The 18,262-nt window shown below is 33.9% G+C and overlaps 1 protein-coding gene and 1 long non-coding RNA gene across 4 annotated transcripts in view; both read right to left on the reverse strand.

Annotated features, from left to right (window-relative positions):
• Nucleotides 1–976: 976 nt before the first annotated feature.
• On the reverse strand, nucleotides 977–2,150 carry LOC125776588 (uncharacterized). Its single transcript, XM_049449643.1, has 3 exons — nucleotides 1,959–2,150; nucleotides 1,785–1,901; nucleotides 977–1,214 (listed from the first exon to the last, which is right to left on the reverse strand). Exons 1-3 carry the CDS (start codon nucleotides 2,070–2,072, stop codon nucleotides 1,032–1,034), a joined length of 414 nt encoding a protein of 137 aa, XP_049305600.1. The 5' UTR covers nucleotides 2,073–2,150; the 3' UTR covers nucleotides 977–1,031.
• Nucleotides 2,151–8,030: 5,880 nt separating this feature from the next.
• LOC125776589 (uncharacterized) overlaps nucleotides 8,031–18,262 on the reverse strand; it is a 32,141-nt gene continuing 21,909 nt past the window's right edge. For all 3 annotated transcript variants that reach the window (XR_007421834.1, XR_007421833.1, XR_007421832.1), the window contains 3 exons: nucleotides 12,319–12,900; nucleotides 8,689–9,408; nucleotides 8,031–8,339 (listed from right to left, as the gene is read on the reverse strand). This is a non-coding gene — a long non-coding RNA (uncharacterized LOC125776589). The remainder of the gene's footprint in view (nucleotides 8,340–8,688; nucleotides 9,409–12,318; nucleotides 12,901–18,262) is intronic.

Consider the following 18,262-nt stretch of genomic DNA (forward strand, 5'->3'; position numbering starts at 1 on the left):
AAAAATTTATAATTTTATGATTTTACGATGCTTTATGACGGGTTCTTAGTACCCCAATAGTTTATGAAATAATTCTTATTTTGTAGGGGAAAAATTAAAATCAAAATATAACTATTATTTTGAATCTAAATTGAAAAGTAATTATCAAACTTGATATTAAGCTTATTTATTCATAACTGTTATGATCTCTGCTTATAAGAATAAAATCGGTAAACAAATTTTTAGAGGGTTATTAAAATATTTCCTTCCATTGTTCTTATTCCCACTGGGGATATAATATGCACTATTCGCTATTAGTATTCGCTATTGAGAACGCTATTCGTATGTATAGTAAGCTAGCATGTATATCAAAGCGAATGTATATTAATTTATATTTATTATTTTTTTACAAGAATAGTAGAATAGCAGTTTGCATGACAATTATGTTTTGTTATTGTACTTTGTGTGTCAGTCATCATTGCCGGGCACCTCCCATAACTGGACAAATTTTCTTACACAACCAATTCGTATAACCAGATATGACGTTCCAGTGGCGTAGCTACAACCTACAAGTTTCATGAGGTGGTTCGAACAAAAGTGAATTTTTACAAAATATCTTCGATATTAAGTATATACAATTTAGGAACTAGAAGCCACGCAAATACCCACTATACCTGTATCAGTTGCATCTTGTGAAAGATCTTTTAGCAAACTTAAATTGATCAAATCTTTTTTGAGATCGACCATGAGTCAGAGTAGACTATCCAATCTTACGATTCTCTCAATAGAATGTGAAACTGCTTCAACTTTAAATTACAATGATATGATATGTGATTTTGCAGCGATCAAAGCTAGCATCTTTCTATTACTATGTACATATGAAGTGTGCAAGTATATCTCTCTACCTGTAAGTAAAACAACTCATCAAAACTAAGTAAATGTAGCTCTGACCATTAGCTAATTGAAGTATATTGAATACCGCGACATTAATAATTTTATATTATATATAATGAAATTTAAAACTAAAATTATACTATAAATTTAATTAAATATCATTTCCCGTTTGAAGGTAATACGAGAGCATATTTTAAAATTGCATTGGCACTATCTGGTATGGATGTTTTAGATATTAATGAATGTGTTGACTCTCTTTCTTCAAGAATCATCTCTGGATCAAATCCGGCATAACGACTTTTCTTAAGCTCTTTATTCACCACTTTTATTTGCTCGTTAATCTTTATGTAAGAGAATATTTTTTTTTATTATTTTATATACATATCATTAATTAATAGTTAAATGTGCTAAGTTCATTTATAATATTTCCTACAGCATGATAACTAAAGATGAATTGTAATCTGTGTTCACTGTTGCCGACAAAAGTCAAATTTTAATAAAAGGCACAAATGAAGATTCAAAATTCAATTCTGATAACTGGAAAGAGGCAAGCGTGGTTTTAAAAATTGTAAGAAATAGGCACGATCCCGTCTTTTACCACCAAACTTGGCGAGAATATTTTGTTTCCGTTCACGGTAGAATATGAAAATGAATGAAATCGGGTGATAATCATTTTTATCTCTTAACTGTAATATCCGAAACACTAAGAGTATATACCTGAGGCAAACTTAAAAAGCAGTTAGCGTTTCACGTAAATATATTAAATTAATTGAGTGCCCAAATTCGGTGATTATAAGTTCGTCCAGAACATAACATTGGCTTTATGTTGTTGTACTATATTTACGCATAATTGTAATTGTAGTTCATAGAATAAATGAATCTTAGCACCCTCTGCCAGTAAGATCACTCACCATTATTATCAAACGAGGCGTGTTCGCACAACTAAATAAATTGGCAATAAATTGGGGAAAATTTTCTGATTTCTCATTTATGGCCTCATGAATGAGTACTCGTATTATAGCTCGGATCTATAAATATATTAACCTTTAAATAAACAAATTTAGTTTTTTCTAACATATGCACACTTCCGGATGGTTACACAAATATGCCGAGTTTCCTTGACGAAGTTGCTTTTTAATTCGTTGCACAGTTTTGTAATGATTTATAGATTTTGTATCCCAATTACTCTTAAAACTCATTATGGTTGATTAATACTGCGGCGATTACTAATAGAAGTTTTGAAAAAAAAGAGCATATTCAAAGAATTTTTCACCGAAAGAACAATTTACATTTAAAGAAAAGAACTATTATTTTATATAATTTTTTCACAGTTGAATTTATTTAAGGTTGCATAAACAGTACAAAAAATATTGCAATTATGAAATATCAGTATGTTAAACATTCATACATATGTACGTAAAACGATTTTTGTTAGTCTAACAGACTTCATCAATGTGTCGGTCCTGTCTGTATATTATATTCATATAAGTGCGTGAAAACTTTTTTAAATATACTTGTGTAATACCAATATTAATTTCAATCAATCCAAATAGTCCCCTAACCCCAATATACGTGATATAGTGATTTCCTCCATTTTGTCTTTCCATCTAACTTTGAAGCGTTTATGTCGGTCAATATATGTTATATTTTAATTAAAGTGGGCAATTTTTCTTAAGAATAATGTGGTTTTTTGCTGAATATGAATGAAATTCGTTTAGATACTCGTACATAATATTCTGATTTCCTATCACCTAGTTGATGTTTTCTTCATATACTCAGTATTATAAATTTAGCCCAATTTGGTTGAGTATATATCACATATGTATGTAAGTATGTATGTATGTTTCATTTGAGTTAATTAGTTTGATTTTAATATAAATATTTCGGACAAGCAAATATAGTAATGAAACTAATCGAGGCTATGACCAATAACATAATAATTCTTCGAATAGTGCATGTTGATTTTGTCGGCAATATTCTTTAGAAGAAAGTATGGTCTACACCTGAAAGTATTTCCCAGCCTTTAATCCTTCCAAAAATTCGAATGTATACAATAGATTGTTCCGTCTACAGATAATTCGTCGGTTTTTTCCAGTAGATCTTGAAAGGAAATGGCCACCCGACTCTTAAGACTTTTTGTAAACTGGCAATGCCTTTAGTTCAATATACAAGCTATGATAACTTATTACAAGCCAACATGATTTTGTTGGCCAAGTCAGTGTTTTTATGAGTTGCGGTGTCGAAGTCATGTGAAGCTGATTGATAGTATTTAGGAATCTAATGATCGCAGATGGCTTGTTGATTTTACAAGTTGTTTCAACAGATCAAAAAAAGCGAGTTTTTACACTGCATAAGCTTAAGTGTGAGCATCATTGTGTTGAATTATTTTCTATAATGAATGTTTAGAAGACCTGCTTCAGTTAGGACCAAATAACAGTTTGGTTGGTGAGGTGGGAAATGCTTCTTCTTGCGGCCATGTGATAAGGGGCTTCAATGAGAGTGAGCTGTGTTTTATCAAAGTCCAAAATCTATTTTTGACAACATCGGCGCTTTTACAATATTTACAAATGTTGAGATGTATATGTGACAGTGTTTTGATGAAAGAAACTTAATAATGTTTAATCTAGTGCGTGATATGCATGTAGTACTATTTCAGTGACTTAATCAATTATTATCGGGTCTCATAATTACTTTTGGTATTAAAATATATATGAAAAGGACTCCCAGTACACAGTAAAGTGGACATAAACCTCATAGGTAAGGGAAAAGAAATACAATCTATCGCACCTTACACTACAATCAACTATCCGCTATAAACTAATGAATATCAATAAGCAATCGTACTGCAATCTGCGAACTACTATCTTGTTTTGTTATATTGTAGTTTGCTAAGTTCGGGTGTCCACTTGCAACTTACCAGAATCGAAGCCTGGAAACTACATTCAGGTGTACAATGTTTGTTATATGAGGTCTACTCGTATAAAGTAAACCGGAAGTACAAAAATCATTCTCTTGGGTATATGGGGGCTATGGAAAGTATTGACTCGTTCAACCCATTTCTTACAGAAGGCTACATTCCAAAAATTAATGCCACAGATTGGCCGATATTTTTTTCATTAGTGGTTGATTTGCGAGCAGGAAAGTGATGGAACTGATGAATTAGATAGAACTTAAATATGATTTGTATAGGAAGCAGGCGTAATTGTAGTCCGATTTTCACACTGTCGGTAAGAGTTCTTAAGGGAATTTTTCGAAGGGAATTTGGTTTTGTAGGAAGCTTAACTGCTTTAAGAAATATGTACATTTAAATTATTAGAGGGCGATTAATGCGATTCCCTTAGCCAAATTACAGTTTTACAAATAAACTAAATTATGAATTAAAAGATATCGCTAAATGTTTTTGGGGGGTCCGATTTCACCCCACTACGAACTCGTCAACACTTGCCAAGGAATACGTGTACTAAGTTTCATTAAGATATCTTAATTTTTACGCATGTTATCGCTTGCACTGATGGACGAGCGGATATCCGGATAGACAGAGAGTTCCTCAGAATTCAACTCACTCCATCATCCAAAAATTTAGAACTGGATGTATTTTTCAACGCTGAATCATGGAAACATAAAATAGTGAAATTTCTGTTTCACCATCCTTAAAATTTAGGGATAGGAGACCATAAGCCATAAAAATACTAAATTTCATCAAAATCGGCCTATCCGTTCCGGAGGAGTTTGACAATAAGTATTGTGAAAGGAGAATTAATATGTTGGATATAATTCTAAATTATAACACCGTAGTTTCTTAACATGCGTCAAAGATTAATTTCGACTTTTAAGATCGATTAGATTATAGCTATACCAGCTACTTAGTGAAAAAGCCAATGACAAGCAAACGCCACTTTAATACGCAATATTAAAAGCTAAAAGTTTACAGGGTTTGTACGGAAAATAAGAGGACTGATTTTCTTCAGCCGCTACATCAGGGCTCGCACCGACTGGATTCGGTAGACGGCGTTCTTAGCTAACGAACGAGCGGCGGTCAGTTGTCTCCCAGCACCTGGAGAGTCAGAATAAACACTTTTTTTTAAATTCTGTGTTAAACTCGGTAAATCTGTGACAGAGACGTTTAATATGACCAAGCAGGCTTACCCAGATATTGCTTTAGCAAGAAGTGGTGTGACATAAGAGACAATTTTCCGAGTGGCCCACGCCGGGGTCTCCTCACCAAAAAAAGGGAAGAATGAGAAAATCCAAAGTGAAAACGATGCTTGACAGGAAAGGCATCGTCCACCATGAATATGTTCCTCCTGGCCAAATCGTTAACGCCAAGTTTTATGTGGAAGTTCTCAAGAGACTTAAACGAACGACCCGCTCACACCGTCATTCTTGTGAACAGCTACCTAACCAAGACCCGCATCGTAACGCGAACTCAGCTGCTCCACAACCCAGATGTGGCCGAATCATCACGCGAAAGAAAATAGCAAGAGACCTTGAGCTAAAACTAATGTAACTATTTTTATCCCCGAATTTAACTCTTCCTTACCACCGGCTACATTTTTTATATGCTATCATGTACGGATATTTTAATTCTTCGCCTTTATTTATTTGATTAAAGTATTACTATTATATTCTGTGGAGTCAAAGTGAAAATATTTCAGCGATATTCAAATATTGTTCAAGTTCTGAGGCAAAAAATTTAAAATGTTGCAGAGTTTAAAAAAATTGGGAAAACAAATTATATTATGAATGGGGTAATTATATTGGTTATGTTCATATAAGCTGTATTGGATAGTTTTTGTTGGTATAAAAGTATATTGTTATATGTATACGTATAGGTTGCTGCCATTTTCATAATCAAATAATTTTTCGTGCACTCAGTGAAATGTAAAACCGGTAACTCTGCCCACCTAGTGGTTTTAATTAACTTACAAGTATATACGTATTTCGCTCTGGACTTTTTAATATTTTATGGCAAATGCCTGGCAACGGAACGAATCTAGGGAATATTTCAGAGTAAAAGTTTTAGCTCAATCGAAATGACAGGTAGGGCTGGTGTAAGTAATATAATGGGTCAAACCACGTCCACTTCATTAGGAAAGAGACCAGACGCATACCCCGTGATATACTCGTAAGTACAATATTACGACAGAATACTTTTTTTTGTTAAAGTTATTGAAGGTTGAAATTTAAAGCATGACAAAATTGTAAAATTATTTTTCATAAACTAATAGAGATAAATCAATGAAATTTTGTGAAGTCAAAGAAAAATGTTCGCGCTATATTATAGATATTTTTCCCGATCCATTTGTTTAAATAATAATATTTTACATAATTTTTTGTTAAACAATTAAGATTTTTCACGTATTCTTCACGCCAAAAAAAACTGAAAAGTATGTGACTAAATTATAATGTATCAAATATCCTACTTTCAATTATTTTTGCAGAGTTATTTTACGAGTATATTCTGACCGATATATACGGCATAAAGCCAACCGGCAGTTTGAAATTGTTTTTTAGGTATCTGGAAATAGGTGTAGTATTGAGGCAATTTTGACATTACTATATATTGCCAACAGAAAACGATGTTCTATGAATTTTAACCTAATTTCTATTACATATCTCAGACATTGATCGATATTAAAAGAAAGTCAGCCATAGTCTCTGGGGTCCACCTTTCTTTTTTGCTAGGGAACGTGTGAAACAAGTTTCACCAAGATATCCTATTTTTTACCCAAGTTACAGATTGCACGGACGGATGGACGGACAGACAAAAAGTTTCCCGGATTTAGATTTTCTCGTTATCTTGATCATTTATATATGTACATGTAACCCCATATCTATCTCGCTTAGTTTTAGCTGATACGTACAACCGCTGGGTGAACAAAGCTATTACAATGTGTAGCAACATGGTGCAAGAGTATAAACATATGTGACCCTGCACATAGAAACCCGGCTAGTGTGTCAAAATGTCGATTATCGGTTTTCAACGAGAATGTACGTAGAACTACAGGGAGCAACCCGAGAGCTTGTTGGTTCGTCTCGGAAACGCTTCAGAGTGAGTGAAATTGAGTGTGAACAAATGTTTTAGACATCCGGCTAGTGTGTCAAATACCCGGTTAGTGTGTGAAAATTTTGGTTTTCCCTCATAGTTTCCACGGTAACACTGTCGAAAAATATAAGAGTCATCAGACCATTGTGCTAAACTGCTAACATAGTAACGAACAAGGAGGAAGAGGGAGAGAGAACACGTGTTCCACGTGTTTCAACGTCTCTCGTGAAAAATCCCGTTTTAACACACTAGCCGGGTTTCTATGTGCGGGGTCACATATATATAATTTTAAATATTTTACGTATAGAGTTGATTCAAATATCGGTTTGATAGTTGAAGCCCGTACAGCTGTTTAACAGTTAAATATAGCATTTTTGTATATAAATAACCCTCATTCCGCTTTAATATTATCGCCTATGTCATTATCAAAGGATTTTATTTCTCAGAAACATTTGATAGAATATGTTTATGTGAAATACCATCATACGTATAATATATGGTAAAACATAAGAAAATTTAACAACGGCTTGTTATTACATATTTATCAGGCAAGTTAGAAAACGGTAAAGTTGACATTTAGTTAGCGTGATTTATTCGGGCTAAACATGCACATGAATTCATCCGCGCCCCTTTCATCACTTGTTGACTGAATACAACTCGGCGAATGCGTGCCACAGAACAATTAATTACGAAATAGATTGCCGAATAAATATAGACATGGGAGGGTATGCTTCAATAATCACTCTGCGATAACTTTATTTCTTTTTTTTCTCTTCCCTGTGTGTGTGTGTTTTCATCTGATATAAATATTTTTGATCTTTCGTGGGTAAGAATTCCGTAGACTTCAACTGAAGTAAGTAGTGATTATTATATGGTAATACGCAGAGTTTATACGAGTAACACAATTTCTGTAGGAACTACTATGTAAAAACAAACATAGCAAATTATTTTTTGCTGATACAAACCTTGTGATCTTAAATGCCCAAATTAAATCAAATATCAAATAATATAAATGTACATTCTTTATTTATAAATTAAACAGTTCAATGTTTCAATAGTGTAAATGAATTATTATATTAAAATAAAAAAATATAATAAAGATTTTATACAATACATTTTTTTTAAGAAATTCTAAACTAATAGTAGCAATAAAAGCTGACCACTATTTGACATTATTTTTTTCATATCAAAATGTAGAAATATTTTAGGAATATAGATATATTAAATATCGTAGAAGTAAAAATCACCTTCAATGCGATGTTCGTTCTCTTAAAGTACTTCGGATTGCCTCTATACCGTGAATATCTAACAGGTCGGTGATGATGTAAGCTGGCGACTATCAAGGCAACGATAAATTCGGATCAGTATATCAGCGCATTCGAATTCTAATTGGTAATTGATATCGAGTCGTATAGTATTTCTGAAATAGCAAATAATATAGTTTGCTGGTGGATACATTATTGTTTCGATGATAGTATAACATTCTTAGAAAACCTTTCACTAGTTCAATCTTCACTTATGCAGCTACTTTTAAACTTGAGAAAGTCATGAGATATGAATTGCTAAAATTAAAGACGTTGGAAAACGCCCACTTTTTTAAAGCACAAGTACTTTTCATTGCTGTATCTCCGCACCAAACTTGTTGAAATATACAACGTTATATTTATCTCGACTCAAAAATATTTCGAAAATCCACAAACAAAAAACTTCAAACTTCTCATCTTAGTGTACTAACTTTAACTAGAAATCATAATGAACATTGAACTTACAAAAGTGACAGGATACATGTTCATTCAGATATCATACTTTTATCTAAGTATGTTAAGCTATCGCTTGTCTAGGCTGACGCACGGACATCCCGAAATCAATTCGTCGCAACTTATAACAAATATATGTATATCCTTATAAATCCAACGGTGACCTGTGGATTATTTAGAAATTATTAGGATTTCAAACGATAAAGCTTTGTCTGTTTAGGTTTGATAGCCACAGCTGATTGGTACATTTTGAACAAGAAATAAAACAGTTTCTTTATGCGGGGATGGAAAAGTTGCAGGGCAATTAACATAAAGGAAGACGATACTAAGTTTTTTAAACTGATGCGAAAAAGGTCTAATTTTAGGTACTTTTATGATCACTACAATTTATTCCGTCGTATCTTGATAAGTACATTACTAAGTTTATATAAACTTAAAGGCTAGGTCGTATTGTCGGGATGGATGAGAATAATCCAGCTTTGAAAGGATTTGGTGGATTTTGGCCGGTGGAAGCAGAGAAAGATCTCCATTACATTAAAGCGATCAGGTGGGGAAGAACCTGGCTGCATTTGGTGTCTAGAATTGGCGGCAAATAGCGGAATAAAATATAAGCTATACTACGCCAATAAAGTAAGTAACAGAACACAGTTTCTGTCCATTATTCATCTAAAGTCTTACCATAATGAGAAGCTACGTCACGTTTTTTTGGCGAGGCCAGATAGGTGAAAAAATCTGCAAGAGAAAGACAAAAGGATTATTTGACTGAGAAGTGTTTAACTGGCAGGTGAGTTAAGAGGAAGTCAATGATGGTCAAACGCAAGAACATTAGACAAAAGTGAATTGACATGAGATATGTGAGATTATTTTGTGAAAGAATATTAAAGTTGCAAATAAAATAAATGTATTTAAATTATATATATTATACATAATATATAACAACTACCATTCCTCTTAATATAATATTTATGATCCGATGAACCCGTGCATGAGTACCGCAAAGTCATATTTTTGTGCCAGTTTAGAGATTCAGCGCCGTCCTTAATGCACAAGCACAACCGGAAGAATCGCTTAAAGCCGTAACGGCATCTTTTGAGAACCGAATTACCCAAAAGGTACTATTTACCCCAAGCACTCAATGGATCTCTCAAAATACAATACTAATGCACTAATTCTCCTCACTTGGATGTTATAATGATTATCGAATTTAGTCCACCTGAGCCTTCCTCCTTGGTGTTTTACTCAAAAAGCTCTTATATACAAGTATATAACCACTTTTTGTGAAGCATACGACATTTAATCTTCCGAAAGTGTACAGATACTAAGCAACTTATTTTCAGACGTCAGTGTCTTCACTCTGCATAGTGCATATGCAGCATATGCGTCATGCTCTAATCAAAACTCTGTGTACCTGAGTTTCGGCCACATTTGTTTATGCTAATCTAAGACTTAAGTGATTTTATAGCGAAAGTTCAGTTCGATATGATATCTTTAACCCAAGTAGCCATTTAACTTAAATTTGTAACAAACTTTAAAAACTTTAAATTTGTAACAAACGATGCATATATAGCTAAAATATTAAATGCTGGGGAAAAAATATGTCAAATAAAGAGGACCCGTCAGGACCCGTCCGCCCGTTTTGACCAAATTTGGTAATTGGCTAACATTTATGTATTACTCTAGTACATGGTTCTTCCATGGCCTCAATTCTTGCAAGTTTCAAGATCAAGACTACTAAATGTTCGTTATACCTGAACTTGGCTCTTCCTTACTTCTTTTCATGAACAACCGTTCCATTAACCTAAATTGATAGTTTGGTGGAATCATCGGTTCGTACTTCGTTCGAAATGAAACTGATAACATCATCACGGGGCTACGTGTCACGCACCACGTGCAACATCCGAACTAGTTGAAACTAGTTTGTAGATTCGATTATTTTAAGAAATTGTGACATTGAATAGACTTCAAGAAGTTGTGCTTTAATACCATTAGACTCCCTCTTGTGAGGCTATTTAAAGTCATTGGTCTTTAGCAACAAACCAGACTTTCTTCAGACTTCAGAAGCCAATATTCAATATGCTTTTCATGACATACGGCTTAATTTAGTGTAAAAAAATACCGAAAACTGGGTCATTTGAGTGATGCTACAATATGTTCAGAACTTAATTGTATTGATTGTACTTAACATTATACAAACAAAATTTTTTTAAAGAAATCATATCACTGTTACTGGAAACCCCTGTAGAGAAGTGTATGGCAAAAAAAAATTCACGGCTCTGTGTGAAATAAAAGTCCTTCAATCACTTTCAAACAAAAGCATCGCTTGTGCGGATGGTACGGATAGAAGAACAATTGCATAGACTGGAATGAGCGCATATACCAATAGCTTCAATCAAATATATTGTATAAAACTTTACTGGAGTTAAACAATAGTCCCTTTGTACGCAAGATAAAACTTATTCTATTCAATTCTAAATTCTTCATATTGAGTTCTCAGTATTGGCAAAAACTTAGTTAATTGATATTTTGTGTGTGAGATGGTGGTGATAGCTAAAACTAGCAGAAAGAGAGAAAAAAAAAACAAGTGACAAATTCGGTCAGCAAATTAAAGTTTTAAAATCATAATAATTTCCTAATATCTCCTATCCTTCGATTGTCGAAATAAGCATTATTAGTACAGAGCTAATGAAAAATATAATTGCTTGGCTGTTTATATTTACATTCGCAAAGGAGGAAACTGAAAGCAAATATTGCAGTACAGAAGAAATTTTCCATATTATAACTTTGGTAGAAAAAGTTATGTTTTATGACAAATGATTCTTTCCAAGGCAATAGAGGGGGTATTAAGTTATGCATATTAATATCTCGGAGCGAGTTCTATTCGGAGGCATCCCCTTAGGCAAGGTAGCTTAGAAGAGATTGTAATGTACATGTCTCTATATTAGAGAACAAATATTTCTGGTTAGATTTTGAACTTCGAAAATGTAAATAATATAATCGGATAATCAATTTGCCATTAGATTTCTTTTTGAAATTAAGAGTTATAGAGCTCTCTCAAATAATATTCACTACGAGTATAATTTTGAAAATGTCACAAATATGTATGTAAGGTTTTTTAACAGTAAGGAATACATTTTTGTTTGACTGGTCATAAGTATTGGTAACGTCTCTTCCAGTCCGTACTAGGACTATTATAGTTTTTTTGTGAAATCAAATAATTATAGATATGTCCTTTTCATTAGGAAATTTTGTATTAACTGAAAAATGAGGGCGGTCTAAATATACTCAGCCTTAAAACGAAAACTGATATTTGTGGAAAATGGTGAATCTCCGTTCAGCTCGACATTCTTGTCTCAGCTGACTTCTTTAACACATCCGAAAACAAAATTTTCTGGAATTCTTCAAATTATGATCCAAGGCGACGATAATCTCCTTATTTGACACAAATGAGATTGTACTACATGATAGTAAATGTTTCTTGTAATACTTAGGCACTCGGGCGATGACTCTAAGTACTTATCGGACCGTTATCGTAAGTAAATAAATTCAAACAAAAAGTATGTATGTGAAATTCCCTTCCGTTTTAGTACCAACACGTGTTCAAACAATTACGCTAATATTGTATTATGCATACTTATGCTCAACCTTCTTTTATAGCCCAATATTTGAGGCTCCTGTTGCGAATGATTCGTAAAACCATCACTCGGTCTAGCATACAATCGGGGTACCATCCTTCAATTCCACTTCGCCGGTTGTAAAGAAGAGCAACATGGGGCATGAAATCGCAATTGAGGCTATCCAAATGAACACGGCAATGCCCAGATTGCACCGTTTACTGAGGCGTGGTTCCAACGGCTCCATAATAGCAAAGTCTGAAATGAGGTGAACGTTAGAGAATATGAGAGAGGGAGACGTAGATAGGTAAAGTGAGTGTTTTAGTGGCAAAATGTTGACACACAGTGTGCCGACCTTGAATGTTTATATACAAGTATTTGTATGTATACAATGGAGAGGTGAAATATTTAATTTAATTTGCGTCAGACTTTAGCGTTACCGCTACAATCCTTTGCTATAATTTATTAACCCACATATCGATGGATATCGCCATTAGTATAAACATCGAAACGCTTATGCTCACCGAAAGGCCAATCATTATCCAACATGTAGAAACTCAATTGAACGTCACATTGAGACTGGATACCATGGTATCCGCTATGGAAAGATTCACTGTGGAGAGCAAAGGATTATTGAGTTAATTAGAGTTTTAAATAATTCATTAGAGAGCGTTAGTAAATATTTTGCAACGCTTTGCAGTTTAATTTTTGTAATTAATATTAATTCAATATTTATTTACATTTAGCCATAATTCGCTTGTTTAATGGTGTTTTCGTTATAATTTTTACATCTTGGTTAGCTCCTGGCATTCCAATTTGTGGGATAAATAAATTTACATGACTACAAACTTAATTTGCGATTATATTTCTATATGGAGTGTACATAATAGCGACCAATCTTTTCAAATTTTACACTGAAATCGAGGAGAAGGTGCAAAAGATTGCAATTGCAAAAAAAATGGGTCTTAAAGATTGAAATTTAAACTACATAACATTTTTTCTGAAATTATTTACAGCAGGTCTGTTTGTACGTCCGTTTGACTGTGCAAACTCTAACTTGAGTAAAAGTTAACCCTTAAATGCATGATGATGTATATATACATCAGTGTTTTCTTCCTTACATAATTTGTAAACGGTAACTCAAACACAGTATTTTTTACTTTTATTAGGTGCTAAAAATATCTGTGTTGACTTTTGAATGCAAACTTTCATGATATGACATTTCACTTTTTAATTTTAATAATTTGACAGCTTGGCGCGCCACTTAAAAAATACACACTTGGTATTTAAAAAGAAAAAATCATGCATTTAAGGGTTAAGATATTATACTTAAACAAGTTACAGGTATTTCCTGGCAAAAGGCGAAGAACAAGCTTGTAGATGGACCTAATCGGACCAATAACGCCGCCACAAAACGTCATTATACCAAAATTTATAAAGTTACATAACTTAGCACTAAATTACGATAAACAAATAAGGAAGAGCTAAGTTTGGGTGCAGCCGAACATTTTAACTCCTGACCATTATGTGTATCATGTGGAAGTTGGTGTAGTATCGACCAGATTTTATCTATTTTTTCCAATACCACATACTATTAACATATCACTTTCTAAAAACTAATTATATAGAGTAAAGTCTGCCGGATGTTCAAAAATCCTGATATTACTTATATTGGAGCTAGGACAAGTTTCACCGAATGGTATCCATTTTAGGCACAAATATTAATAAGATATCTACCATATTGGCCGATATATGCGGTACAAACCCCGAAGTTCGAAAATCTTTATATTAGCAGTTTTTGTTGGATTTGAACAACTTTTAGGTATAATATGGCACATACTAAAGGCATTATTTGTGCAAAGTTTAATCCCGTTATATTAATTGCTTCTGGATTTGTGTACTGGAAACTGAACGAATCAAGTTAATTTTAAAATTGTGCTATGTATATGGGAAGTAGGAGTGGTTGTTGTCTGATTTCAATCATATTCACAACGTGACATAAGCATATGAAGAGAATGCCGAGTATCAATTTTTTTTAATCGGTTGGGCGAGTTCTGAGATAAAGGATTACGCTAAAAAGTGGGCGGATGCCAACCCCATCGTCCAATTTTCACCCCGGCCCATATAAAGCCTCGGCGGCAAACTTTACGCTTCTGTTGCTCTCAGTTATTAATTTATCGCGCTTTTAATAGTTTTTAATAGTACCCTTACATGAGTAGTGAACGGGGTTGTCATCCGTTTTCTATCATTTTCCCACTATATGTGGTGATCTTAAAATATTCGTGCTAGGCGAATTTAATTGTTGTAGCTCTAGCGGCTTAGAAGATATGTATAATAAACTTATTTGAGGGCATGTCCACGCCCACTTTTTCAAAATGTTTGCCCACAAGTGCACCTTGCTGTTGCGATCCCCTATGCTAAATTAGGGGTTATATCTTAATTTAGTGCTTAGTTATGGCAGTTTATAAGTTTTCAGTTAATAGTGATTTGTAGGCGTGGCAGTGGTCCGATTACGCCATCTACGAAGGCGTAATTTTTGTACTAAGAAACCTGCATACTAAGTTCCATCAAGATATCTAGCTCAAGTTACGGCTTACACGGACGGACTGACAGACAGACACGTCACCCAGATATCAACTTTAATTTACTTTACATAACCTTATATTTATCTCGATTTGTTTTAAGTGATACGTACAACCGTTAACTTTAAAGAGTATAAAAATCTGCAATTTGACACAGGGTAACGTCGTAGGATGAGACACCTGTGGGAACATAATTTTGGAAAAGTGTGTGTCCCCGCCCTTTAATGTACGTATCTCCTAAACGACTGAGTGTTCAAAAGCCAAGTTCCCCTAGCGCAAATACTATAAGAACTCCTATTGACATTGTAAAAAGAATGAAATCGGATGATAACCCCGATAACTTCACGGTTCTGTTAAAAACTACTTAAAGCACGATAAATCAATAGCGAATACGCCTTAAATTTACCACTGAGATCGTTTGAGGGGGGTTTATGTGAAAATTGGACAATGGGCGTGCCACCGCCTAATTTTTTGGTAAAATCACATATCTCGAGACCAGTCGGATCCATTTCAACCAATTTTGGTACGTGACATTCCTCTGTATTCCCATATAGCACAATTTTAAATTCCATTTGAAACTTTCCCTTTCCAGTATTTAAATCAAGAACAAGTTAATACACAGAAGAAATGAAAACGTTGAAACCACTCGCGCACTCTGCTACAGAATAGGCAATCATCGCCATACATTTTTTCATCAATTGAAACGTTTCGGTAAAAGTTTTATCAATTTTAAAACAAAATTTAATGTTGCCTTTTTGTTCGAAGCTCATTTTCGCACCGATAATACAAATATGCTGACACTTAAAATGAAAGTCTTACTGGACAATCGATAAAGATAGCAGATTCTAACGCCCCAGTCGACATATATGTACATGGCGCCACCAGGGGGCTTCAAAAAGTCCTGTTTACTTTGGAACGCACCTTGTATGAAGTCACAACTTTGGACGAATAGTGCTTTTGAAGTGTGTCATATTATGACCAAATAGAACCCAACTGTTCAAGGCACTGAAACCTAGTACTTATAGTTGACTTTTTATCGAAAATATCAGTCAATATGAGAGGTCTAATTGAAATTCAGAGATACTTCTTTTCTGATAGTAGTATGTCAGTGTGTTACAAATGATTGATTCTGGTCAATAATTTACTTAGCCCCATATACCTAATATACAAATTTTTGAACTTGTGGCATATGTCGACCAATATGTGAGTGATCTTAATAACATTTAAAAGCGTGTTTTTCTTATAACGGTGCATCTTTGTGCTAAGAATGAACGGGTGAAAACTCACCTATACCCCATATAACTAACAAGACTTATGTGTATGAAGGTACGTCCATGGCCTTAATCCTTGCAAGTTGCAAGAACCTTTCAGGTTATACTCGAACGGCAAGCGTCCGCGCGTGGTGAACTAATTCAGCCATAAAATTTTTTTCAGAACACATTTGCAGAAATTCACCTAGAAAATGCTACCGTCGCACAGTGGGGTAAATGGTGCTCGAAATGGAGATTAATTCCCACAAGTCTTCTAGTTATGAAAAAGTTATTTTTTTTAGTTAATTAACCATAAAGAAGTAAGAAAATAATGCAATTAGAGTTTTTTTTATTGTTTTTTTTTATATCTTAAAAAACAAAAATATGCTGAACATCGGTTTTCTAAATTTTTAATTTTTTTAAGCTTCAAATTTTATTTAAAATATATAAACTGTTTCTTCATCACTATAATCATATTCATGATCATTGTCGTCTTCGCTTGAATTTTTATCATCGTCATTATCAACTTCATTATTATTGCCACTCTCTATCACGATCAACTCTAATGCTTCTTCGGGTAAATCCTGCACTTTTTTTTTGGTAATTTTCTTGTGGTTGATATAACGGGGTCAGAACTGATTAAAAGTCTGTTAAATATGTCTTCATTTGCTTTTTTTCTGCTGCATTTGCGAGAAAAATGTTCTCTAAAATTCTTAAAATCTTTGTTTCGAGCTTCCTGAGCTTCTTCTGATAATTGTCCGATTGGCAACATAGCGTGCGATATTATCTCTGGTCCATGGATAAAATATTTGTGAAGTGTTGGAGGCATGTTATACCAAGGATAACATTCAACGAAATATCGTGCCCACTAGAAACAACTACGAGTATTGTATGCATCTTTTTAATCAAATTTATGTCAACTTTAGTAATTGCTATCTCGGGATTTTGAAAGAAACGCCTAGCTGTATTGCCATCGTTAGAATTCCCAAAGCCAGGTTTCGGTTGGTCAACAATCAGACCAATTTTATCTTTAAATCCTTTTTGAATCCTTGCTTTATTTTCCGAAACTAATAGTTTCTCACTTTCTGTTCGAGCTTGCCACTTTTTTATAGACAATTTATATGATAAGTGGAGAAGACAATCAAAACCATAGATAAAATTAAATTGTGTTTAACTTCCAAATATTTATTTCTATAAGGTATAACCGAATTAACAAGATTTCGTATTTCTATACCAACTCTTTCGTTTTCACTTCTAGAAACAGCTGTGGACTCTTTTACAAATTCAATTTTTAAAGGCCTGCAGAACCTGGTAGAAGCTGGGCGCGGATTTTGCCACATAATTTTGCTTCCACAAATCAACCTGATTGGAACAATACAGGTGATGAAAACTGATGAATCATTTGCACCCGGATTATGGTATGCTTGCTTATATGAGCTGTGTCCAGAGCTTCTATCGAATCCCCACTTAGTGTACAAGCATAAATTCGTCATTTCCGTATCGTTCAATGTTTTAATTACGTTATTTTGGGCTAAATTTATACGCTCAGTGGTATGGTCTAAAAGGGCTTGCAAGCTTACTTGTGCTGAAATCTCGCAAAAATGCATGCTATCACGTCTAGGATAACAATCCGTTTTTGCTGATTGGACATATGAATAGCAAGGAAACCTATCTGGAGCAGATTGCCTTATAACATTGTACTGTTGTCGAGATAACTTTGCTTCCACCAAAACAAATAAAGCGTCTTCTTTGGGCATTTGCTGTGATAGTGATGATTTGGCAATACTTTTATGAAATTTTTCCGCTCTCGATGGTGAACTTGCAACCTCTTTCACTATCTTTGACGCTTCCACTTGCCCTGAAGCTCTAAAACTCATTTGTGCAGCATAAGCTAATAAAGGCAAAGGCACGCTATCTCTTAAAAATTTACTTTCTTTTTGCTTCGTTTTCAAAATTTTATTTCAAAAATTTATGTGATGATGTTTATTATTATACATATGTAAGTAAAACGCGAATTTTAGACTATTCCGGAATATGTTCTTATGCATTTAAACTGTCGCTTATCGTAACGTAGGGTGTGAACAAAGCAAACAGGCATCCACTGAACAACAAAAACAATAACAAACCTTTTTTTTGCAATTGC

This window comes from Bactrocera dorsalis, chromosome 2, assembly GCF_023373825.1.
Source record: "Bactrocera dorsalis isolate Fly_Bdor chromosome 2, ASM2337382v1, whole genome shotgun sequence".
NCBI classification, from domain to species: domain Eukaryota; kingdom Metazoa; phylum Arthropoda; class Insecta; order Diptera; family Tephritidae; genus Bactrocera; species Bactrocera dorsalis.